Genomic DNA, 26877 nt, shown 5'->3' with positions numbered 1-26877 from the left:
AAGTCTGTAACACACAGAAAAGGTTGTATTACATAAGTAGCCAATAGATAGTTTATTAAGTAATCAATTTTTCCAGATATTCTAATGTTTAGGTAGCTTTTGAACAGATTAATTAATTTGCATGTGGTCTTCACTTATTGGGAGTGATTCAAAAGTTTTCTATATTTCTTGGAACGAAAACATTGCATCAACAAGACATAAAGAAGAGTAGAGATTACAATATAAAAGTAAAAATCAAGATATAGACATTTAACCCCATACTTACGAAAGCGTAAAGCTGCTCGTTGCAGTTTAAAGGAGAGGGGGAAAAAAAGAAAAGAAATAACCAAAAACCGTGGAATTGCTGAACCTGAATATACACAAGGAACAAACTATCATTTATCTACAGGCTATGGTTCCAAAGGTAGAACATCTCCTCTAATTCCTACTCAAACTGGTTATTTCTCTTTTAGATTAATGAACTATTTCTGTCTTCTACCTTTCACATCGCATAACTCACCTTTGTTCTTCTGCATCAGCTCTTCTTCAGTTTTAAGTAGTTTGCTGTTTTTCTCTGTTAGCTCTTCTTTGGTCTCCATCAGTTCAAAGTTAGTTTTCTCCAGCTGCTTTTCAAACCAGCCAATATCTTCCTTTGGGCCCTCCAGGGATACAATGGAACTATGTGCTGCCTCAGCTTGCTCTTTAATATCCATGACATCATAATGCACAGAATCAAGAATGCCCTCAGGATCAACACAGGTGTCAGGCACTATGCTATGTTCTCCACCCTGAAACGTAATTTATAATCAGTTAAAACTGGTGAATAGCTGACTACATAATAGCTGTTATTTCTACAGATAGTCTGGATAGCCACTATGAAGACAGCCATACAAGAAGTTTTTAATTTCAGCTTCAAAACCCACCTCACAAATTCACATACAACATGACAGTGATTCATATGGGGGGAAGATAAGTGGCATTCTAGTAACAGCTAATATATTTTATAGTATTTGATGTTTGGTCACTACTTAAACCAGTTTTCTAGAAAGTACAAAAGAGTTATTGCAGACTCCAATCCTGCTTTTAACCTCAAGAGTTTCACTAGGCAAACAATGTACAAGAACTGCCACTTCATGCAGCCATAGATTTCTGCTTTTTTTTATGTTTTGAGTTTCCAGTTGCATTCAAAGCAACTGATCATCATCTTTTCAGTTCTTTGTCTTGCAGTGCCACATCACCCTCATAGGCTGCTCCCTCTACTTTCACACTTAACCTCTTTCAGATAAGGCCACAATCCAAGGGCACACATCCATCAATTGTGCTTCAAACACAAACTCTCAGCACTTCAAAGTTTTCCATCAAGACTGTAGCACTGATCTGACAGCTTAACTTCTTCAGTGTTATAGCACTCACTCCTACCCATTCCGCTTAACCCCCACTTTCCCACTGAAGCATCTGATGGCCATAACACAGCTTTTCAAACTCTTTGCTGCTCCACTTCTTTTGTCAACACTTGAACTGGACAATATTCAAAATTACAACAGCAGCAACATATGGGGTAGCTGGATTTGCTTTCCTACATGGGATCATATTTTGAGAAGAGAGAAAAATTAAGTAAATAGCATAAAATCTCCTCCAGATGTAACAAGTTGCTTCTTGTTAGGTTGAATACTTTTTAGGAATGAGATTCTCAGAAGATGCTTCTGCCCTCACGCCCCAAAGAAACACAAAGACCCCAGTAGAGATTTTTAGAAAACTCTGTAGGAAAATTAAGCTCAATTAAAACACTAAATTAAAAATCCTGACTGCTGTATGGAGACAAACACCCAGATTCACTACAGATACTACACAAATAGATTCATATTCTTAGAAGAACAGAATTTTTTCTTTAAATGCAAATCATAAGTACTGATCAACAAAATAGACTACAACATACTCACTTTTTGTGCAATAGCTGAGAATCTTAGCACATTGAGTGTTTCTTCATAGGTTGAAGCACACTGGCTGATGTTTGCTAACATGTGTATCTTCCCTTTTCCACTGAAGAATCCCTGAAGAAAGTGTGTTAACTTACTTTCACTAAACGGTATGTGCTGCTGCACCCTTTGAAGACAAAAACCACAACAAATCCCATTAGCAGAAGTTAACAGCTTCATTTCAATGTGAGAGCTATCCAAGTGGAAGACAACACATTAATAACTGCACTAGTCTTTAAATCATTTTGAGTTGTGGGTTGTTTTGAATTTAATCTTTTTGCTAGTTTGCAGACAGGTTGTATGATTGTTCCAGCTACTATGCAGCCATTATCTTCTTAGACAACCCACGAGAACATTTAAAACAAAAAGTACATTCAACATCCTGCCTAAGATAGGTCATACAGCCTCACGTTAGCTTAAATTCTCTCTCACCTTTCTCTTTCCCTTACCACATCTGGCAAACTGACCTATCTACTTCTAAGAAAACAGTACCCAACAAAATCAGAGATAACCACTCTCTCAGTATATTGTCTCTAGGAAAGGACAATAGTAAATACTTTGGAAATAAAGAAGCATATACTTATCACAACATCTCTGGTGTTTCCTAAACCAAGGTTAAGCCACTGAATCAAACAGCTGGTGATGTACAGAAAATTAGGAGAGAACTCCTAAAGCGTGACTAAACACACTGTTCTCTAGTGAGGTTACCTGCTGGACTCTTTACAGCTACTGAATTCTGCCAACAGAGCTAAAAGCTTCACATAGCTACGCTCCTGTCACAACACACGTGACCCATAAGTAGCTTTAGTGCAGGAGTGGTAAATGAGTTCTTATTTTAAAGAAAATTACTATCAAAGTCATCACTACATTTCCCCCATATTGTTAAAATTTCAAGTGATCAGGACCAACAAATAAAAGAGTTCTGAATAAATCAAAGCACTTTAAGCAGCAGCTAATTTTAAGGAATCCTTCTTCCCTAGAAAGGACAGACAGATAAGAGACTAATCCAGTAGCAAGGCCTATTTTCATCTACTTTTAAGCATAACAGAATTTGAATAGGCTACCAGGCACAGTGTGGCATTTCATGAACACAGAGCTCACCTAATCTTTGGGACAGAAAGACACCTTCAAATGAGAATCAGCAGAGAATTCTGCAATTATATCCAGCTGTGACTGTAAATAAATACTACATTGTTTAAAATACAGAAAGCTCTGTCTGCACTCATTTAGAGCACAACCTCAGACAGAAGTAGCAAGCAGGCTTTCTTCTCTCTGAATTTGGTTAGCTAGATCAGAAAGAATGATGAAGTTGCATCAAGGTTTGGAAAAAAAAATATATATATGTATATATGTAATTATATATATCTATATGTATATATGTAATTATACATATCTATATATAATTTTTCTTTTCCAAATTATATATATATAATATATATATTCTGACCATGTCTCTTGGCTAGGACAAAGCACAGCAATATCCCTGAGGAAAACTGTTACAGCAGAACTAAATGATAAATGCAACTAACTAACAAAGGAGGAAAAGGTCTAACATTTCACACATTTAAAGTGAAAATAGTGAAAACAAATTTTATAATCTGCCCCAGGACTTGTTTGAGAAGGCAAGGCCAGAAAAAAAACAAAAAAAAAAACCACAACGCTAATTTGCTTAAATCTATGATAACACATTCAGAAATTTAGAACTGGAATGGTTTTATTTGAAAAAACAAACAAACAAACAAAAAACAACAACAAAAAGAAGGCAAGTTTATAGATCACTTTCTTAGATCATTAAGTCTTCACACATCTGCAGAAGCCTACAGATAGTTTTCACTCATAACATAGTTTCGTACTCTGCATTTTAAACAATAGTTTAAACATTGTACATGATATCTGAAATCTACAACTAGTTTACAGTTTGTACAAGGACTTACTTTGACTGCTGACTGATCTTGAGTGCACTAATACACTTGCTTAGAGTTAGGAGAGATGCATTGATATTTCCACTCTCTTTCAGTCTGTCACCTTCATTGCACGTCTTGGTATTCCTTTCTGAACGAGCAAGATCACACAGTGATAATCTGAAGGCAGATAAGGAAAATTAAGTTTTCTTGCCTTTGAATGTACATTGATTATTTATCATTTCCAACACAACCACTCCTCCTAGAGGAACAATTTCTTGAACCCTTTCATGCTTTTTAATGTTGCTTTCCTAGTGAAGTTGCACACTACTTCCTGCCAAACTCTTTTCCAACACAGCTTCCATTTTTCTGCCATATTCTTCCTTCTGAGGATTTACATTAGTTCAGAAGTTGAGTGAGAAGGATAAAGGAACACTGTGTGGAACAGTGGGCACAAGATATAGAACAGCATTACAACTTGATGGTTTAGTACTGCATAATGACAGGAAATGGGGAACCACCACTCATACAGGAGGCTGTATCAGGGAACCTAGTGTCCGTAGCCCAATATCAATACATCAATACTGAAAGTAACTGACAATTTCATCCTAAAAGAAGAAGGGAACTCTGCTCTGAACTTACTCATTGACTCGTGTCACTCGTGGCATTTCAAGGTCTTCAATTCTTAGTACCTTAATTGTAAATATACTGTGGCTAAAAGGAGAAATGAAGCAAGGTCAATAGCCAGAAATACACACATTTTCTAAAATCTGTAACATCTGTTCAAAACACTGCTGGATTTATTCCAGATTCAATTAACAATAATTCTACTAGATGCATTAAACCTTTTAAAGAGACATTCCGTCTTGGTTTATTTTGCTTTTCTTCCCCCTCATGAACCACCATTACTTACATGGAAGAAGGCTTAGTTGTTTTGTTGAGAGTTTTTGATAAAACACTTAGCTTTTGTATGCACTTATCTGCTTGAAGGACTAATCCTTCTAGTTCAAAGCACTAGAATCACAAACTGTCACAAAATATCACATGGAACACTAGATATCAAGCCTTTTTAAAGCCTCTTCCCCGAAAAAAAGCCATAAACAATATTTTCATTCATCCCTCTTCCCCACACTATGTTACACCCAATGTTAGTGAAAGTTTCCCACCTTCAGCTGGAGCAAGTATTTAGCTTTGTGCTTGCAAAACTCTGGTGTTTCTGTCCCAGTTTAAAAAGTCTGAAAGCTTCTTTAGAATCAGAAATCTGAACCCACTGCAAACCTTTCAAAAGAAGGAAAAGTGATTTTTGCAAGCTTTGCTAGCAAAAGAGAAAGTGAACAAGAAATAAGGTATACAAACTAAGAACATTTAGTTAAGACAATAAAATACTTCATTAACTCTGCCTCAAACATACGACAAGCTGATGGCAGATAAGACTAAGATTCTTCCTCCCACAGAAAAGGGCAAGGTATAGTATAGCACAACAGTTTATCCTACCAGTATACTAAAGTATGTTCCATCCAAATTAAGCAAGCAGCCTTAGTACTGAAAGTACAAAAGCTAAGTTCTTAAACTACAGAAGCCGAAAGTTTGTATTCATTGGTGCAGAAGTCAATCTGAGAAGTTTTTTGTTTTAGCTTGTAGTTTTTATTGGGGATGGGTTATCTGGATTCTGTCTGCATTATAACGACTGTATGGCTCTCATTTTCAAGGATGATGAAGGCAGTGGAGTTCACACAGGCTTTATGGGCAAAGTACAGGAATAAGGAGAATACTGTTGAAGATGCAGATACGTACATGTAGCTTGTTGCCTTCACATTCAAGCAGACACTTCTAGAGCTACACTGAACACATTTAAGAGTTTTCTATCTCAGAAGAAACATGTTACACTATTCCATGACAAGCTTGGCAGTTTGCAAAGTATTCTAGTTACCTTTTACGTAAGAATATCCCTTGATGTCTTGAACAAGGCGAAGTGTCCTTTTTTTTCTGTCATTTGATAAAGGAGCCAGTAAATCATAAAAACATTCATTGTAAATCTCAAAAAATGAAACCCAGAGAACTTCACAAAATCATCTATAGATAATCTGCTAAGTTGGTCTGATCCTTCTGAGAGATTTTCTGCACCTGCAAAGTAGAAAATATTACAAGTCAATGTAGAGACAGTAAAACTAGCTGCATTTAAAAATAAGTAATAGTTAAGCTTACAGCTTAAAACTTTTCCCAGAACATAAACACAGAGAATCCCCACCTCTCATACAAACACCAAGTATGTGGAAGTCAAGACGCGTGCCCTACACATTTGCAAAGACACGCCTGCTATAAAGCTTGCTTTTTCACTTCCAAAACCCAATCTAACATCTATAGTTGGGTTAGAAATATTCAGAACTCTTCAGTCTTTACAATATAGAGAACTGAACTAGTAAGGACACTTCGTTCTGACTTTTTAGGGAAAAAAAAGTATTTAGTGAGTTCTTAAGTGCCCTAAAGGCCTGTCGGAAAACCACTAGGGATCTTATCACAAATCATACTCTTTTTCTTTGTTTTACTTTCACCTCATAAAACCAGGTTATGATAGATGTCCCAGTAGTCTCCTAGCCATTTTATTCCTTCTGTTTTCTGCCCAGATGTCCTGCCCATTATTCCGTTCTGTTACAAATAAAAGCTAAATAATCCTTTTATTATCAGCATTAGCCAAAAAAGCCAGTCGTTGACCTTACAGAAGCTTTTCTAATTGCTACTGTTTAATATAAAACATACCCTTAGAATCAGATGGGGATTTGTCATTAGTGCTGTTGTGATGGTCTACCTACGAAAGAAAACAGAGACTTTAGGATTTATTATTGATGTACAGCACCAATACACCACTGGTTGCTTTTATTTATTTATTTATTTATTTATTTTAAAAGCAGCTGTATTGCTCTACCAGAAAACAATACAGTATAGTTCCAAGGTGCCAACACAAAAATCCTGGCTACACATTTTGACTGGTTTCACCTTACTACTCATTTCTGACAATTCCTTTACTATAAGATCTGATGCATTTCAGCTTCCTGATTCAGAAAGAAAAAGAACAAATAGGGAGAGAATCCCCAACAGGAAAAGGAGTTATTTAATAAGATGATTTTCAATAGCCCATTTATAATCTGCATTTTACCCTTCATGAATCTTGGACTCCTGAAATATTTTTCTTATTGGGATTTTCTTAATTCAGGACTTCCATATCCTATGGCTTATTAGGTCAACTCTCAGAAAAGGAAGTTAAGGTAGAATACTTGATCACTTAATGTAGATAAGCAGCTTATTATTTCTTAACTCAGGCTATCAAAGTGTTACACAAATGAAGTTATGACTAAATTTTGTAAATATAATATTTTTAAGTAGTTTGGTCATAGAAAATACAGAATAGCTCCCAACATGTAGATCTCATGATGTTCATAGATGTATACTCAGTTCCCAGGCTTCAGGTTGTGTTGCTTTTTTATAGAGCACAAAAGTAGAAAGAAATTCTCATCTACTGAAGAGGAGTAATCTCACCTACCAGATACAGTATGCTTAGAAGTAAAACTTTTAACATAGAAGTTTTCATCTACATGACACTCACCCAGATCTGGCTTTGTATAGTCAGCAAAGCTTGTACCTACTTAGCTTATAAGGTCAAGTATTTTACCTAGGAACACGGGTCTTGAAACTAGAGGAGGCACCTATATCGCACGACCACATCTTAACTCTCTAATGGAGTAGGATGAGATCAGCATATAGCTGTTCACTGCATTTTCTTTCCACCTACTCACTAAACCTAGAACAGTTTTACACATCTTTGGTTCATGTAGAAGACAGGTGTTGTTTTTCCCCGAAATACTTAAAGATCATTGGAGCCAGACTTCATACTCAGCTGTGCTCTTGAAATAATTCAGAAGGAATTTTACTGCCACCTGCCTTTCACACTGTGAAGTCCACACTTAACCACCTCATCAGTAAGATCAAGTTAACATACTCCACAACTAAAATACCCCAGTGTGGTGTAGCACACCACTAATAAGATGCTTCATTCTTTTTCAGCAGGAACAGAAAGACAAATAGAAAACTGTGTGTAAATACAGAACCCTCTTTCATTACAGAATGGAAAGGATAACACTGAACTATCACAAGATGCATGTACTCATCATTTCTTTATAAAGTAGTTTCCTACCTCTTTTGTCAGATGAAGCAACAAATTTTTAAGAGCAATTTCTTCTCTCACTTTGTCATTAGTCAGTTTTACGTAATCTCTCCACCGAATAGGTTTCAGATCCATTTTTGTGTATAGCCTTCCTCCAACAGTTTTAAACAACATATCCATCGCCCTTGGCAAAATACCAACATCATCTTCTGTCCCTGTAAGCAATACACAAAAGAAGGGCCAGGTTACTATTGTAAGCAACATATAAACATAAATGAAGACAAAGATAACTGATTCTAATCTCAAAGTATACACAAAGAATTTAGAGGCCAGTTACAGTCTGAAGCAATGTTTGCAGTGTTACTAGACTGTTCCCTGAAAAATACTGGCTTTAAGCAACAGCTCACATCCCATTCCTTAGACATTACAGGGCATCACTTTAAAACAGCCAGAATATTCTGCATAAGCTTAGCCTTAAGAAGAAAAAATAACCCACAGCAAACTCCCACATTTAACAGACGTGCAGATTTTCAACTGTTTACCAGGCTCCCTTCCCGCTCTGAAACAACCCTGAAATAACAACCAGAGTGATGTCTCTGCTACAACATCCCGTTCGTCCCACAAACCCTATTTAGAAATATCTACAAGTCTCATAAAAACTGTTAAAGTAACTCAGCTCCTTTCCCATTGCCTTTTCTTGGAGCACACAACTACCTCCACATCTTGCCTACTTCATGCCTTAGTTTTTCCACTGTCACTAAATACCAAGCAAGCTTCAGTGTTTTAAAGTCAGTCATGAACACAAGAGAGGACAATACGCAGAAGAATTTCTATAGTGCTGTATGGAAGGTGCATAGAAAGATAATTTTTGAACATACTACCCTGTTGATTCTTAATATTTAAGTCCTAAAAAGGTATTACTATGGGAAAGTCTTCAGCTCCACGCATATAAAACTATTGGAAATACATAGTAACAGAACACTAAATAACAGAAATAAGGGGAATTTGTTTCCTGTGAACCCAATCGTTTCATTTGTTATGACAATATTAAACATAAAAAACAACTGCTCCCAGCCAGAAAGGAGATTGATGTATTATTTCTGTACTACTAAAGCTCAGGGAACACAATCTTCTATGCTGCTGTTATTACTAAAATCAGAAATTTGAAAAAAGATTGAAATACCTTGATCAAATGTTTCAGAATGTTTAATTTCTGCCTACAATAAATCAAACAAACTCAGACATACTTTGCCTTCAAATAAAGAACAGCATTTAAGATGCACGCATTTATAGTAGGAACAAAAACCAAAGTTATTGTAGTGTATGCTGTCTTACACACTTGTAAATTTAGTAATATTTGTTATGGAAGAAGACGACTTTTCAAGGCTACTAGTATTCAAAAGAAGGCAACGTACAAGGCCTGTTGAGTAACTAGGTAAGAAGTCATAACATCTCTCTCTTCTAGAAGTAGTTCTCACTATAAGAAATTAATTCAAGGAAAAAGCATTTCTGCTCATACCTTGGAATGTGTAAGTTTTCCCAGCATTTGTAACGCCATACGTAAAAACAAGGCAATTACATCCTTCTAAGAACTCTTTCACTGGTTGCTTCACAGTACCTTCAAAGAATTCTTCTTGAGTTGCTTCAGGTCCAAACACCTGAATGTTACCAAGAAGCTGGTTAATCTCTTTATTTTGTTTAAGCAATATTTAAGTACTTGTAAGGAGTCAGATACACGTTGATAATTCTAAAGACAGTTAAGAAAAACTTGTTTGCTTTATATGAAGTAACAGAAGACAAGCAACTTTTTCCACAAATAACTTAATATCATTTAAAGACAATTAATTTACCCGTGAAAAGGTGAACTTCTGTGTTGTCTGTCCTAAAGTTTTATTGCTCATTCTTCCCAATGAGCTCTTAGGGGACTTCAGTATGATGCTTGTTGAGTCCTCAAGTGAAACACATCCCTATTACAAGGAAGCACAAGTAATGCAGGCATGAAAAAAGTTTTAAAAGGTCATCTTACAGGAAAGAAAACATATATACTTTAAGGGTTGTTTTTTTGTTTATGATTAAATAAATGCCTTACCTGCGATCCATTTGCTCTCTCCCGTGCCGTAAAGGGTTTAATACGCAGGCAAACTTGTATGCGTCCCCTAGGCTCCAAACTAGACCTCTAAAATTAAAGAGCTGGAAGTTAGAAATCTGACTAGATCCTCTGTTTGATGATTAGCACATTAAAGCAGTATTATTTTCATCATCCTATTGTAACAGACTCATTTGTTAACACAGGAAGTAATAATATTTTACTGTTTTCACAAGTGCTTTGGACCCTGCTAAACTTCTTTGTCAGAGCCTAGAATTTCAGAACAAGTACTACTGCAACACACTCCTGTACTGCATTCAGGCCAACTATGAACAAAAGTACTCCATTATTGTGCTTCTGAGACAATGTTAGCTTCATCCACTGATACCGGTGCTCCTCATAAGGTATCAAAGCAACACCACACATCTTGGTCTAGTCTATGTACAGTCAAAAAAGCATAGTGAAGATGATTTTCATCTCCTCTGTAAGATTCTAATGCTTCTTATAAAGAAAAGAATTAAGTTTATTTATTTTTGGAGAAACAAGCTGCCTTTGTGGTCCTGAGGGCCCCTTTTTGTCACCTGTTGGGCATAGCAAGAGAGCTTTTCTTGTACAAATCTATGCCCCGTGTACCTTTCTCCATCCCAAAACCTAGAGTTGTGGTGCAGACACTGGATGCTGACCAGAGCAGTAAAAGAACAGAAGAGGGGAAAAGCAGATACAGGTAAGACACCTAAAAGAAAGGAAAAGAGCAGAAGAGAAGGAAGGATACGGTTAAGAACAAAGGACAGAAGATGGAAAGTGCTATAGAGGATTGGACTGGACATGAGCAGATCAGAGCTACACCAAGGTGTGGCTTCTCCCTGTGTCCCTGTCCACCACTGGCAACATCCCCCAATGACAGGGATGATGCTGCCCCAGCAGCTGATGGGGTTGTGGTCTGGGGTTACGTTCTATGCAGAGCCTCCAGAACCTGCTACAGACCTCCAGTTCCCTGCCACTTCTTTTTTTCAGGTGTCTGCACACAAGGAACAGGTGTTCTCTATGCCCTGCATGCTGGTAATTAGTGTGGGCAATTACTGTGTGGGAATTGGGGGAAGGAAATTCAGGGGTGGGATAGGGAGGAGGAATTGGAGGGGGCTGGGAAATTGTTTGGGTGGGATTGTAGAGATCAGATATGACTGCTAGGATGGGGGATATTTGGGTGGAAATACTGTCATTTCTATTACTCATTGCTTTGTATAAGTTATTAAATGCTTTATGTTCCCTCTGCTACATCTCTGCTTGCAGTCATTTGTGCAGTGACAAAGGTCCTCAGCTCTACATGCCCACCTCCAAGGTAGGATGGAGCACCACAGATGGCAGTGTTCCACAGCTGCCACCAGCAGCCCCAGCTCATCCCTCCACACCTGAGGTGTGAGTGGCTGTGAGAGGAATGTCTCTGTGGAAGTGCAGCTCATTCCTCCCCTCTGATGGGGGCAGAAGGCATCTGCATTTCCCTCATGGCTCTTATTTCCTGTGTTACTGTGGGAAATGAGCTGAGCCACTGTGCCTCCCTACTATGGCAAGCTCTGCAGCTCTGCCACTGTCTTTAGACTCAGCTGTTCCTGTGTGTAAAGCTCCACACTTGGACCCTGCAGAGCCCAAAGGCCTCTTTGGCTGCTGTTACTCACCTGGACATTGAGGGTGCTGTGTCTCCAGTCTGTACCTGCTTCCAGGTGGCACTTGCAAGACACTGCGATTCCACCTGGTTGGAACTGCAGTCAACAAACACAAATGTGAAAGAAATAAGAAAGGATTCTTTCATTTCACAGGCTTTCATCTCCATTGAAAGATGTTCTGCTGTGCAGCACAGCTGGGAGCATTTCATATGTGCAAAAAAGGGGGATAGGCCCTGGCTGTGCCCGGCCCCCTTCCGGCCCAGGCCCCAAAGCAGCCCCGACTGTGCTGGGTTCCCCTCTCACCTGGGCCCTGCAGTGGCCTCAGCTGTGCCTGGTCCCCCTCTGCTCTGGGCCCTGAGCTGGCCCCAGCTGTGCCTGGTCCTCCTCCATCCTGGGCCCCAAGGCCCTGCCTCTGCCTGCTCCCCCTCTGCTCTGGGCCCTGAGCTGGCCCTAACTGTGCCAGGCCCCCCTCTGGAACAGGCCCTGCCTCAAGCCCCGCCCCCTGTGGGCAGCAGTGCTAGTGCCTGTTGGTTTTGCTCTCTTCCCTCTTCTTTCCCTGTTCTCTTCACAAATGCATTCAGGTCCCCCAGGATGACGTGCACTGATACTGCTGCATTCTTCCTGCACAAACTTTCTGGGCAGCTCAGCTTTTTCTACAGAGCAGCGTGCCTTTGGAAGTGCTTGGAGGATGTAAACTAACAGCAAGAGAACACTGAGCTCTTCTGGGTCTTTCTAGGAATGGCAAAGAGACAGGAGAGAGTGCTCAGCCTCGAGTGGTTGCTTGTATGCAGAAATCACAGTTGTCAACATCTGTGCTGTTTTGCTGTAGGCAGTAGTGTGTGACAAGAAGCCTACAATTATCAATTTAGTGAACGTAATTAATTGTAACAGTTCCCCTTTCTTCTTCCCTTGACACTTGGGTTATGGAGTTCTCCTATGCTATGTGCCGGTGTAATACCTCTGAGCCACAGCACTGTTGCGTTTAGCAAAGCTCATGGCAACAGGCTTTGGCCAACCTCAGAGCTACGTAGATGATGAGAAGATATCCAATGATAGGAGGGAAAATGAACAAGCTCCAAGGTAAGTGTTGTTTTTTCCTTCTAGTCAGCACGCCATCGCTAAATCTTCTATGCTGTGACTTTTATCGTGACAGTGATGATCCCTTAACCTCACACCTTTAGCACAGCACTTTCTGTGGAGATTCCCACCAATGACAAAGTATTAGTGCCGCTTTTCTGCCTGTTTCTTATTTGTCTTTATTTTCTGGAATATGGGGATTTCTTTCATTGCCCACAAACACTGCCCAGTTCAGGAGGAAACAGGGACAAGAGTCAGGAGCAAGGGCAGAATAGTTTCTCTGTTAGTGAATGGAATGCCAGTGTTTTCTGCATATGGACTTGCCATAGTGCTTCTTACAAGGCCTAACAGTGGGATGAAATGTGCCCTGAAGCAGGTGTGCTTGCAGGAATGCAAAAGAGAATTGCAAATATTGCTAAGGGGGGCCAGTAAGATGATCAGAGGGCTGGAGCACCTTTCCTATGAGGACAGGTTGAGGGAACTGGGCTTGTGCTTGGAGAAGAGAAGGTTCCAGGGAAACCTCACTGTTGGCTTCTAGTATTTGAAAGGAGCATATAAACAGGCAGGGGAATGGCTGTTTACAAGGGTGGACAGTGATAGGACAAGGGGAATGGTTTTAAAGTGATACGGGGAAGTTTAGGTTGGATATTAGGTTGATGTTTTTCACACAGAGGGTGGTGACGCACTGGAACAGGTTGCCCAGGGAGGTTGTGGATGCTCCATCCCTGGAGGCATTTCAGGCCAGGCTGGATGTGGCTCTGGGCAGCCTGGTCTGCTGGTTGGAAACCCTGCACACTGTGGTCCTTTTCAACCCAGGCTATTCTATGAGTCTATGGCTGTTTTTAACACCAAAATGCAATTTGGCTTGTAATTGTTTCTAAAATGATCTGGTTCGTCCTGTTTTGAATGTGATATTTCTACAGCAGAAGGATGCAGAAGTGAAAAGGCTCGAAACGCTACTGAAGGAAATTGCCGAATGTCAGGACAACCTCGAGGAAGCAAATGAATCCATAAGAAAACAATTGAGATGAATTATTTCCTATGGCCAGACCGCGGGGGGGCAACGAGGCGGCCGCCACCCACCCCCCATCTCCTTCCCCTTCATCCAACACGAAGGGGGTGATGGCGGTGGGGGGCCGAGCCCCTTCCCACACCAACCGGCTTTCAGGTCCCACCCCCAGCGTTTCCCACATGGTGAGTGGGGGGGGGGAAAGCGGGAGGGGCGCAGGGTGAGCCTTAATTCTGCTCCCCCCGACTCCAACCGCACCGATCAGCCCTGAGCCCCCCCCCCACCTGCAGCAGCAGCGCCAGGATGTGGAGGCAATGAGGGGGGGTCGCGTCGTCGGGCTCCAAACGGAGGCAAAGCCGTAACCCCCCTCCGGGGCTCCCCATCGTGCCAAAGCCCTCCCGTAACCCCCCCAGGCTCCGGGCAGCCAAATGCCGCAGGTAGCGGCTGCACGCTTTGGGCCGGGGGGAGCCGGGCGCCTGAGCCAATACTCTCAGGTATCCCCGCAGCCCCCCTTCGTTTTGGGTGGTGGTGGTGGGGGCGCCCACGGGGGTACACGAGCAGCAGCAGCAGCAGCTCCACCTGTAGGGGGGGGACACACAGCCCTCCGTGGAGACACAGCTGACACGTCCCCACCCCTCTGAGGACACCCCCCCCCCCTCCCCGGGATCGCCTTCCTCCGGCTCTGTAGACCGTAGGAACCAAAGCGAGGGCGGAACGCCAGTGAAGCAGATCGCGTTTCCCAGGGGACTCATTTCCGCAGAGCACGCGTTCCCTCCGGGGGAGCGGGTTACGGCACGGACCCATTGGGGATAATGGGGGGAAGGGGGAGTGGAGACCGGAGAGGCCTGACCTGGTTGCGTGGGGCGGAGGGGGGGGAACGGCAGAGGGAGCGGAAGAGGTTTGTGGGCTGAGGGCCGGCAACAGCCGCCCCCAAGGCCCCAGCATGGTTTAAGGGGGTATTTTGGGGCTAAGGGGTGGATTTGGGGTCCATAGGGTGGGTTTTGGGTGTATTTGGGGGCTGAGGGGTGGATTTGGGGTCCATAGGGTGGGTTTGGGGGGTATCTGGGGGTTATGGGGTGGCCTTTGGGGGTTTTAAGGTGGGCTTGGGGGGTGTTTGGGGGCTGTGGGGTGGGATTAGGGTGCAGTGGGGTGGGTTTGGGATCTATAGGGTGGGTTGGGGGAGGTATTTGGAGTCAGTGGGGGCACTCTAAGACCCCAGTTTAATGCGGGGGGCGGGGGGGTCTCTTTGGAACCAAATTGGGTTGAAGGGGAAGGGGCGTGGGGGGCAATCTTTATGCCTACGGCTCCCCCTAGTGGTCACCCACAGCCACGACAGGGGAACTTCGTGTCCTTCCGTGCAGGGGGGCAGAGCTTAGGGGTGGGCCCATATGAGTGTATATGGCCCAGCCCCCTCCCATCATCAGCGCTTCCTGCCCCGGGGCTGTGCCGCACCCAACGCTGCGTTCTGAGTTTCTATATAAAGGGTGTGTGTGTGTGTGTTATTAATGAGTATATATTGAAGGGGGGGGGGGGGGGGGGCTTTATTTTGGGGGGTTTGCGATGGCTTCGGTGTGGAAACGGCTGCAGCGTGTGGGGAAACGGGCGGCCAAAGTGCGATTCAAAGCGGAGCTGGAGGAAGTGCTGCTCGGGGGGGTGGGGGGGGGGAGTGGTGAGTGAAGACCCCCACCCCCCCATTAAATAACATCAACATATACACAAAAGAAGGGTGGGGGGTTATGGGGGGTGTATAACCCTATATTGTGCTACAGGTGACCACCCCTGTCAGACACTTGTGACCTCCCTGACTCCAGCCCTGCTGCATACAGGCACCACCTCCCCAATATCCAACAGGGTTGTGAGCCCCAAAACCTTGGGGGGACACTTGGGGTTCTATGGGGACATGAGACCCCAAATCCTTGTGGACACATTGGGGACACCCGGTGGGGATGTGGACCCCAAAACCTTGGGGTGAAGCTGAGGATGTGGACCCCAAAAACCTCACGGGGTGAAGCTGAGGATGTTGGGGATGTGGGCATAGGACCATCCTCCTACAGGACCAGCAGCAGCAGCTCCATTGTGTGACCTGCAGGGAGCTGGAATGGGATGGGGTTGGGGGGGTCACAGGGGTTATGGGATGGGGTTGGGGGGGAGGGGCTCACAGGGGATGTGAGCAGACCCCCGTCCCATAATCAACAACAACCCCCAACCCAAAGCGGGACTGCCCCCGCCATGAGCCCTAAAGGGGCTTTCATCTGACCTGATCCCCCTTTTCCCTACAGACCGCCGCAGACACAGCAAAGGGGCTGCAGCAACAACATCAACAGATTGGACACGTCTGAACAGATTGAACAGATTGGATACGTCCACCCATCCTGTTGGGCCCAGCTCTTCTTGGCTCTCTGTTCCCTCCTGGCCTTGCAGCTGGCAGCTCATCGGCTGCTTTGGGGCTTCAAGCACAGCCCCGATGGGTGGCAGAAGACTGAAAGGACAGAGCGGGAGGGGTCTGCCTGAGTGGCTGATGGCTTTGGGGCCGCATCCCGCCAGCCTGAGCCAGGAGCCTGGGCTGTAATGCAGCCTTCCCCACAGACAGCTGATGGGCTGTCCCATGGCTCTCTGGAGACGTGGAGAGGGACCAGCCCTGTGAACTGGGGGGCTCCTGGCCTCCCCATCCCTCTCTCGGGCAGCCACAAACAAGCAGCGACCCTTTGGCGTTAGGGAATGGGCTCTCGTTGGGTCACCCCCATGCACATCCCAGCCCACAGCCTCCAGCCTCACCTGTAGGCAATGCTCTCCCTCTGCAGAGAGCTCCGTCTCCTTCGCAACTGCCCGCTGTCAACACTTGCAGTGCTCAGGCTTCTGGTGTAGGTTGGAGTCATGTCAAATCTCACTGCAGTTGGGAAGGAAGAGGAGATTCGCCATCAAGCCTTTGGCTCGCTCACTAGCAGCAATCAGGCCTGTTCCCAGAGCCAGCCCTGAAACCATCTCTGTCCCCACTCCTGAGGGTGGATAGTGATAGGACCAGGCCAGGGAGGATGTGACTCTGAGCAGCCTGGTCTGGTGGTTTATGACCCTGCACGCTGTGGTCCTTTTCAACCCAGGCTATTCTATGAATCTATGACTGTATCAGATGAGTCTATGATTGTATCAGACCTCAGGGAAGTCACATGGAAGAGGCAAGCCTTTGAAATTAAGCTTGATTTGCTTTGCCCCTCATACACCTGATCACTGCATCCCTTACTTGGCAAATGGTCTTTCTGTGGGGTGTAGATGAGGAAAGGGAAAGAGGAAAATAAAGCAGCTGCTTTGTCCTAGAGCTCTTGTTTCACTGGGGTCTGGCCCTATTTTCTGAAACTAAAAGACGATGTGTGAAAGAAGGACGGGAAAGGTGCAAGGAGGTTTTGGTTTTGGTGCTGACTCCAGCCTGGTGCTTGCTGCTGGGAAAGGCACACTTGGCTCCAAGGAAGGATGCATGGGTGGAAAGCCAGTGGCCAGGGGTCAGGGATCCCCAGCAATAGAGGGCAACAGCCCAACCAAGAGCTGGGGTGATTTGCTTTTAAACTGCATCCAGTGAAGTCCTGTCCCATTGGTTCTGACATACGTCTCCCCATTCCCTTCCAGTTTGTGCAGAGGTGGCATGAAACAGAGGGCATTGCTTTCTGCCAGACTGCAGGAGCAGAAGCATTTCAGGTGCCTAAATGGTTTGCTTTCCACATTGTGGTTGAAAGGAGTACATATAGAAGGAGGACTTCCATTCTTGGGGTGGATATGCACATGGGAGGCTGCACAGGGAAGGCTCCATCCTGGCCAGTTCAGCCAGCAGCTGTATCCAACTGGCAGAAGCCCCACTCAGTGAGGCCAGCAATGGTCCAAGGGCCTCAAACCCCAGCCCATGAGGCCGGCACTGGCCCTGGGCCATAAAGCCACAGTAAGGGAAGTCAACATCGGCTCTGGAGCCTAAAGCCACAATCAGAGAGGTGAGCACCAGCCTCGGGGCATACAGATGTGCACCCCTATTCCTTCCCACGATCTCCCCTGGGACTCCATTGAGCACTATGAGGCCACATTAGTCTTGACTGGTTTTTAATGAAAATTACAAAACCATGACAGCTGCGCAAGAGTCACCTTCACTTCCCTGTTGTTTGACTTCAGATCACCCCATGGGCTGACCCTGGCGTTGGTTTCCTTAAATTCGGATCTAGGAGGCGTCCACTTCCATTATGATGAAAGCGCAGAAGTCATGCGAGCATTGCTGAGGTCTCAATGGTTGGCACGGTGGGAGGAGCACGTGTCCCACAGGTGGTGAGCAGAGCTGGTGCTCTGGCGAGCGTGCTGCACGCGGAGACTGAGCTCTGTGCATTTCGTGGAACAGATCACCCTGGCAGAGCCTGTCCGAAGGACTGCTGTGCTGTGTTGGTGAGCTGAGCGCAGCTTAGGCTGAACAGGCCCAACAGGTGAGCTGGGTTTGGTGCTGGCTGGCTGCTGGGAGGTGTCTCTACAGACATGAAATGCTAGGCCGGGGAGAAGTCCCCAGCTCCAGCAGTGCCCCTCCACATGGCTGTTCCCAGGGGAAAGAGGTTCTTGTGGAGATTCCAACCCGTGTTTTGGTGAGGATGATGAAACACCATTCATAAGGAAACAGAGCGCAACTTGTGCCTCACTACCACACGGATGGCTGGGTGCAGAGCTCCTGAGGAGATGGAGAAGAGCACTTGCTGACACAAGCCATGGCAGTCAGACACAAGCTGCAGCTAGCGTTGGGACGTTCTTGCAGCCAGCTGATTCCCAGACCTTTTCCTCCACAAGAGACTCAATTGCATGGCAGAACAAAGCTGGGAATATACTTCTCCCATTGACTTTTCTCTTGTGGATGATTTCTGCAGGGTTCCTGTTTGCAGGGAGATTTGGAGGATCGAGGCAGTCTTAGGAAGAGTGAAGCCAGCTCTTTCCAAGAGCAGGGAAAGTTCCTGTGGAGAGAGCTTGTGAGAGAACTTGTGCTTCCTCTGACACTTGAGCGATCATGTCTCAGCAAGGAGACAAGTGCGGATCCAATGCCTGCTCTGTGAGCGGAAAGGTATGGCTGGGTTCCTTTGGCTTGACTTTTCTTCTTTGTTCCCATTTGTAAAGGGAAGGAGTGGAGCAGGGGGAGCCCTGCTGGTCCTTTGGGACCTCAGTAAGCGGTTGGATCCTGAGCTCACTGCTGACAGCCTGGGCTAATGGCACGGGCAGGGCTCAGGCTGTATTTTCCCTTAGAGATCAATGATGTCTCAGCACTCTGATATCCCATCTCTGGCACGATCTGGAAGCTCTCAGCTGCCCGTTCCGACCTGAGTTTCTTCCTTTCTCTCTTCAGAGGCGGCGCAGCTGCCAGACATCCAGCTGCACCTTTCAGCGCGCAGAGGGACACAATGGGGATGGACTGTCTTTACTGCCACGCAAAAGTGAGTTTCTCTTCTGTCTGTAAAACAGGGTCTTTCTTTAGTGGGGGGTGGACACGGGCTAACAGGACAATACTGCTACTGTCATCTGTGAAATCAACACACGATCTCTTCTTTTAGGGACAGAGCCCGTGCGTCCATGCAATGGTGCTGGGCAAGGTGGGAAACGGAAAGCCCATGCAGGTAAGAGCTGTGGTGTGGGTACCTGCCACTAAATAGGGCTGCATGAAGGGGTGCATGTGTGATGGAAGAGTGAAGAAAGCCCACTGCAGATCTGTGCTGACTGCAGAAATGGCACCATGCTGTAGCAGCAAAAAGGAAAATGGTAGGAACTACACTTGGAGAGTTGAAGTTGGTGGTTGGCTGTGCTCAAATCTTCCTCCCAAGAGATGCTCTTCAAGTATTTCTTGTTTCTTTCTGCCAGAAGATGACGCAAGCGGCCTTCCAGCAAAGCGCAGCCTTGCGGCAGGTCTGGGTAGGACTGCAGCCTGTGACGTGGCACCCAAGAGAGGTACAGAGGCACAACAGGCATCGGGGTTTGATTCAATGTCGTTCTAGTCAGGCTTTCTGTCTGTTCTTTCCTGGGAGTGTTGTTGCTGCATGTTGCTTGAGGTCTTTGTCCCTGGGATTTACAAGTACCTTCCCTGTCCAGATTTGAAATGCAAACCCACACTTCACCCAAGATCTGCTGCTGTGAACACTCAAGATGAGATTTCCTAGTATTGTGGCCCATTCTGCAGACTGAAAGTAGCCTTGGGCTCCCTTGAAGTCTAACTGCTTCTCCTTTCTTGATTATAACAGATGTACAATGTGAGCCAAATGGAATGATCTACGTGAAAGCAGTGCAGGAAGTGCTTTCTGGGAGAGATCATCTCCAGGCTGGAGGGCTTCCAGTAACAGCAGGTCCCAGCTCAGGGAGAAGACCTTCCCTGGCTGTGTGCCCCCGCTCTGTCTCCAAGACCCTGGCTGGAGGGAAACGCAAGGGCTTGGACGAAGAGCAACAGGCAGCAGCGCAGTTGCCTGCTAACAAAAGAGCCAGGGGCCAGAGCACCGGCAGTGTGCCGGCCCCAACCCCACCACGGAGCTCCAAGCAAAGAGGTAAGAAGGTGCTGTGGCACCGTCCCGGTGAAGTGCTGTCCTTATCAAACACATTGAGTTTGCTTAGGGCTTGCTTTACCTTTTCCTTCTCTGTGGAGGGGAAAGGAGTTGAAGGCTACAAAGTCCAAAGGCAGCGAGGTGCCAGAATACCTAAACGCATCTCTTTCCATTAACATCATTATGCTCTTCCGTATTTCCCCCTGGAAATGTTACTCACTGAGAGGCTTCCTAGTCCCATTTGCTTTGTCTTTGGACTGCCATTTGTTTTCTCGGCACCCATATTTCTGCAGCTTTGCTGTAGACAAAATGAATTCATTGGTATTCTTGCTTTCCAGCAAGAAGACAACAACAAAAAGAAAGGAAAAGGGAAATGAGAAAGGCTTCTTTGAGAGCTGCACGTGCAGAGGTGAGTCCTTGGTGAACACAGACACGCATTCTCTTGTTGGTCTCAGTGCCTACATCTGTCAGACATAAAAGAGATGGCAAAATCCTGAGAGAAGCGATGGAATAGAAAAATTGTGTGTTTGAGGAAATGACACTGTCAGTGAGAGCTGCCATGGGGAGCTTGGACGCCTTCCTCTGGCTTGAGAACAATGTGGTTGGTAACAGCCAGAAGGTTTTGCTGTGATAAAGAAGCTTGCCATGTTGGGCACTGCAACCTTTGAAACGACCTTCCCATGACAGAGCATGAATCTTACCATAGACAACGTGTCATGGGAAGTAGTGTCAGTGACCTGAATGAAAGGAACATGCTGTTCCACACGGGGCCATTCTGGATGTTTACTGGTCAGGCTTTCTTCATGAGATCTCCCTAGATTGTTTCTGTCCTACTTCTACGCTTGCTTTGTTTCTTTCCAGTTCTTCGCAGAGATGAACAGCCTTGCAGAGATGATGCAGAAGGTGCACATGAAGGACTGAGAGGAAAAGCGTCACAAGGCAGCGGCTGCACTGCACAGCATTTCAGTTGCAGCCCAACTCAGCATTCCATGTTTTACTACATTCTGGGATTTCTTTTATTTATTTATTTATTTATTTATTTTTATTTTTTTATTTTTTTTTCCTTTTTTTTTTTTCTTTAATGCATTCAATCAATAAACTATCATAATTACATATTCACAAAGACTGCACAGCCTGATTTGTCCAGTGACACTCCATGAGCAGCTGCCCGACATTTGGTCCAGAGTAGCATCTACGCATCTTCGGTCCACTATGCATCTTCGGCGCCCACCACAGCCCATCCCAGCACCGTTCTTCCAGGCAGTGCTCCAAGTGCTCCTGCTGTTGCTAGCACTCATAGAGGTTTCCCATGGAGCTCCATGGCACACAGGACCTGGCCCCCGCACACAGCTGTACAACCCCACTCCATTGCACAGCCCTGCACACAAACATGGGCAGCTCCTCTCTTGCACACAGCCACATGCCTGCTCATACTTGTATGACCCCAGCCATTTGAATAACACTGTGCACACACATTGATGTGCAACCCTGTCCTTCTGTCTACCCATGTGCATGGGCATCTATGTGTGCCACCATGCCTCCTTTGCACACCCAGGTGCCCACACAACATTCCATGCCCTTGTACTGATACTTGCTGCTACTCCTTCCCAGGCTGAAGATTCTGCACTTGCTTTTGTTAAACCTCTTCACGTTTATTGGTGCCCAGCTCTCCAGTCTGTCCAGGTCTTGCTGAATGGCAGCACAGACTTCAGGTGTGCCAGCCATTCTTCCCAGCTTTGTATCATAGGCGTACTTACAGAGCATGGACACTATCCCCTCCTCAAGGTCATCAGTGAAGATACTGAACAAGATCAGACACAGCACCAAGCCCTGGGGAACACTGCAGGCCACAGGTCTCCAAATGGACTCTGTGCTGTGATGCCATTATAGAAGGCTGCAGGGTTGGTTGAGCATGACTTTTCCTCGGTGAATCCAAGCTGCATACTGCTGATAAACTTCTTCCTTTCCAATTGCTCGCAGAAGGCATCCAGACCAAACTGTTCCAGCACCTTTCCAGGGACAGAGGTGAAACTGACTGCCGTGCAGTTTACCAGATCCTCCTCCTGCTCCTTTCTGAAGACTGCAGTGTCACAGGCTCTCCTCCAGCTTTCAGGCACTTCTCTTCTCCAAGACCTGTCAAAGATGACAGAGTTTGGCAATTACCTCTGCCAGCTCCCTCCGCACATGTGGATGCATCCCATCAGAGTCTATGGATTTGTGCACACTGATCCCACCCAGATGCTCCCAGATCACCCCGTCCTCACCCAGAGGAAAGCTCTCCATTTCCCAGGCTTTCTCTCTTCCCTCCAGGGTCCAGGAGTCCCAAGGGGCAGTCTTTGAAGTGAAAACCAAAGTAAAGAAGGCGTTCAGCATCTCCACCATCTCAGCATCACCCATTTCCAGGACACCCCCCTTCCCTATTTCCTACCTTTAGGGATGAACCAATCCTGAGCTCCAAAGAAGCGCTATTTAAATACTGCCCAGCTCTCATGGCTAGGAATGGATTTCAAGTAAGACTCATAGTCATAACGTGGTGTTGAGTGACCTGCAGTAAGCATTGTTACTGCTAGAAATGATCTGCAGTCTCAAGGAAAGGTAAACAAACCCATGCTAGGTATTACACTGAATCGCATCAGTGCAAAGGGCTTTATGACAGATTGCTTTTGTGTCAGCATCTATCAGATATCAGATGGGTCCCTTGGCTCATTTCCCACTTTGTTAGGAATTTGGAAGCACCGTGGAGGAGCTACATGCAAATCACAGTCAGTTTGACTAAATGGGGTGACAGAAGAGATGGTGTCACTGTGCAGGGAGCACCAGAAAGCCAGGATGACCTGAAAAAACTCTGAACGCAATTGTGAAGTGTAACAGATCCAAGGACTGATATCAGTCACAACCCACAGCTGCAACAAACCATATAGATGTTCTGCTTCTGCCTTTGTAGCTCTACGGACAGACAGACCGTACAAATGTGTGGTGCTCACGGGTACGTCTCAGAAAACCAGTGGTGGAGGAGCACATTTGGCTGCAACATCCATCCTGCTTCCCTCGAGATGTCGGTCTCCAGCAGGCGGCGCTGTGATTCAACTTTTGCCACCTTTTTCCTGGGTGCTTTACTTTAATGTGCTCCAAGTGATCAGTGCTATTCCAAGAGACTGAGAGAGATTTCTCATCAGGAAATTAAGGACTGGTTAGATTGGTTCCCTTGATCCACAGTCTTTGCACCATTCAGTGCACTGCAGAACTAATGAATGGCTGCATGAAGTAGATGCAGTGAAAGCTAAATTACAGCTTTAGATGGAAAAGAATGGGAGTAGCTGCTGTCCCCAAAGTTGTGGCCCTTATTCAAGTGCATGAGCCCTTTTCTCCTTTAATAACAGAGGCTTCCCAGATGTTGAAGCCTATGTGATCTGAAACGACCTGGTAGTCGAGCAGTAGTCATTTTGAGATGCTAGATGCCTTGGTTTGAAAGGATTGATACATTGTGAAAGGTTCACATTTTGTCCTGTTGCATTTCATAGAGGATCCTCCTTGGGGAAGGAGCAGTGATGCTTAACTGAACTGACATAGGGCTGGGAACTGATTTCTCTGCAGGTGGAGGTAAGGCTTCCTGCAGTGCTTTTCTCTTTGTTAGAATCAATTGCCCATACAGAAGTCACTGTCTGCTTCTGTTCTGTAGCACTAACTGACCAAAGTATCAGACAGTTCAGACAAAACATACCTCTAAGTGCTAGACATAAAGTGGACTGCAAACCTACAGCATGCTTTCTGTCACTCTGTCTCCTTAGTTGCAGACTGTGGTCTCTGGGGAATTATTGATGGGCAGGCAGGTGTTCATTCTCTGTGCATCCCACCACTGATGTATGGCCATCTGCCTCCTGCTGTGGTGCTGGCAGCAATGTGCAGCAACAGGGCAAAATCTCCAGAGAGCCCTCTCCATCCTACTTGCCAGTCCCTGTGACCAAGTCACAAGCCTGGAAATCAAAATACATACTGTCTGCCACTCAACTTCAAATGTGTTGGGCTTGAATCGCCCAGCAGAGACCTCACCTCACAAAATCCCCCCTGAGTGCCACCAGCCAAGCAGGACAGTGAAGAGGCACATGCACAGAGCTCTGAGTCCATCTACTGCTGACTTTGGCCAAAAATGAGGCAGGCACTCTGGACACTGGCAAGGTAGGCCTGCTGGTTCCTCCCAGCAAATGAAATGACAGATCCCTCCTGGCTGAGTCCCACAGCTTCTTTTCAGCATCCAGGTCACGGGGACAGGAGCCCAAGTGGCTCTCTGCTCGAGTGAGGATGCCAGTGAGGAAGTCAGCCATTCCATCTGAAGCAAGATGAAACAAACAGTCGGGTTGTGTGGCACAAAACTCTCTAAAATAATTGCAGATGGACCTCAGTGTTCACATTAAGCTGATACTGCACCGAGTTCTGTCAAATGAAAGAGAAATGTGATGGTTTCTCCCAAAGAACTGCTTGCTTCCCCAGGCAGGCGCACTGGAAGACCCAGAACACTGAACTTTATTTTAAGTACCCAAGCACGAAGCTTACTTCTCTCCTCTGCCAAGGGAACAACCACTTCAAAGCACCTCTGGAGAGATCACTCAGGTCAACCAGTAATGGCAGCAAGGTTATCACTTGTGATTTCAGCACGTGTTTGTTTCTTTGTTTAATAGGTACAAAGTGTAAAAGGAAGATTTCTGCCTTTACCTGGAAATGGTTGGGAATATTGTCATTTCTTTACTGTTTAGACTGTTAATGTGTTAAATGTTTGGTGCTCACTTGGGTACATCTCTGCCTGCAGTCATTCCTGCAGCACCAAAGGCCACCCAGACCTCCATGCCCACCTCTGGGGATGCTGGAGTGGTTGCAGTGAACCAAGAGCTGCAGCTCCTCCAGACTGAATATCTCCAGCACCATCGTTGCTGTCAACGTCTCTGTGGCCTTGTGTTGTTCTCGTGGAAGGAGATGGTCATGTACTGTACAATGGCTGTGTTAACTGGGGGCACTGGGCAGTACTGGTGCCACTGGGAGGCTATTGAAGGACGCAGACAGCACTGTGGTGGCTCCAGGCAGTACTGGGGGATACAGAGTTTGCACAAAGAGAGTCTAGACAATACTGGGAAGCAATGGGAGCTTACTGGGGAACTGCAAGGAGCACGAGCGGACACTGGAGAGCTCTGGACAGCACTTGTGGTGTTGGAGGACGTTCAGGAAGTACCCAGGTGGCACATATTAAGCTCATTCATTTCCTGTTCTCCAGCATCTCACGCAAGGTATTAAATGATCCACTTTTTTCACGGGGGAGACTTTCCCCTTGGGGCTGACTTCCCCCCACCCCAGCGCTGCTCAGCTCTCCCCTGGCTCTATGTTGATGCATTCCCACCTGATGCTGTCACTCAGTGACACACTGGCCACCAACAGACTCACTGTGGGTCCTGAGGATGGCTGGGGGTGGCACCACTGCACGTCGCACGAGGGGAAACAGAGGCAACAAGGTGAGCCAAGCGCTGCAGGGCAGAAGTTTGGCAGGATGTCACAGCGGGCACGGGGATGGCTTTTGCTCTGAGTGCTGCTGAGTCAAAGCCAAGCGTTTCTTTCCTGGAATGAAAGGCTTTTTGTCAAACTCAAAGTGTCCTCATTTCCCCCCTCATCTTCCACTTCTCCCTCTCCTTTCCTCCCCCTCCAGCTTCTGGGGGCAGACAGCTGAGGGGGTCCCACTCTGCAACCCTTTAGCCCCTTTTCTTACCCCAAATGGGGACAGGAGCAAAGGCCTCCCATGCCCCTCCCACACTTCCCAAGCTTCTGCTTTTTGCTGCCTTTTTAGCCCCAAATGAGTCACTCGGAGATTTTTTTTTTTTGGGGGGGGGGGGCTATTTCTTCACTGAGCAAGTAGAGGGGGTCTCCTATGTGATGCTGAGGGGTTGGATGCACATGGGTGCTGCAGCAGCCCCCAGTCCTGCTGCTGTCCCTATTATCCCTTATTTACAGGTGATTCCATACGGGTGGACCCCAGCCAAGCTGAGGACAGGGGACAGACCCTAGAAACTGGTTCTCATCAGCAGAGTGATGCTGGGTACTCAGGAAAATCCCCAGGCCTACAAGGCGGGGAGACACCAGTGGCTCTGTCCCTATTTGTCCTAAAGAGTCACCAGGAAGAGGATGGAACAAGGCATCAAGCTAGGGATCAATTCTAGGGATGGCAGCGGTGGGGGGTAAAGGGACAGCAATGAACTGAGACCCACCAGCAGCCAGGGCACAGCAACATGGTGGCAGTAATGTCCCCAAAGCCCTGGGGGCTCTGGAAAACCCAGCACAGTCATTCAGTGCTGTGCCTCAAAACTCCTGTGTGTTCCGGTAAGGAAAGAGTCCATGGCACACGCATGAGACCAGCCACACACAGCACTTCCCTTGAGTGGGGATGAGTCATCCTCAGCCTTCATCCCCAGCCCAGTAACACTGCACAGCACTGCACTCTTCCTTCCGGGGCCTCCACAAG

General features: G+C 45.9%; 1 protein-coding gene and 1 pseudogene across 7 annotated transcripts; one reads left to right on the top strand and one right to left on the bottom strand.

Annotated features, from left to right (window-relative positions):
- Positions 1-1776: 1776 nt before the first annotated feature.
- LOC146759354 (kinesin-like protein KIF20B) lies at positions 1777-18574 on the bottom strand (annotated as a pseudogene).
- Positions 12355-21469, top strand: LOC146759353 (zinc finger CCCH domain-containing protein 11A-like). 7 transcript variants are annotated; one of them, XM_085510238.1, is made up of 9 exons: positions 12355-12842; positions 13763-14033; positions 16128-18919; positions 19199-19286; positions 19404-19466; positions 19708-19794; positions 20085-20381; positions 20717-20787; positions 21240-21469. In XM_085510238.1, exons 3-9 carry the CDS (start codon positions 18866-18868, stop codon positions 21297-21299), a joined length of 720 nt encoding a protein of 239 aa, XP_085366364.1. In that variant the 5' UTR covers positions 12355-12842; positions 13763-14033; positions 16128-18865; the 3' UTR covers positions 21300-21469. The 7 variants fall into 7 exon arrangements, with proteins under 7 accessions (XP_085366364.1, XP_085366363.1, XP_085366366.1 ...); XM_085510239.1 differs by lacking the exons at positions 12355-12842; positions 13763-14033 and adding an exon at positions 15113-15332 and having other exon boundaries at positions 16128-17822; positions 17998-18919; XM_085510243.1 differs by lacking the exons at positions 12355-12842; positions 13763-14033 and adding an exon at positions 15113-15332 and having other exon boundaries at positions 16128-18299; positions 18729-18919.
- The last annotated feature ends 5408 nt before the right edge of the window (positions 21470-26877 follow it).

Source organism: Coturnix japonica, chromosome 10 (genome assembly GCF_054131305.1).
Source record: "Coturnix japonica strain WE chromosome 10, WE-NBRP24, whole genome shotgun sequence".
Classification (NCBI taxonomy): Eukaryota; Metazoa; Chordata; class Aves; order Galliformes; family Phasianidae; genus Coturnix; species Coturnix japonica.
This window is presented reverse-complemented; position numbering and strand designations above follow the sequence as displayed.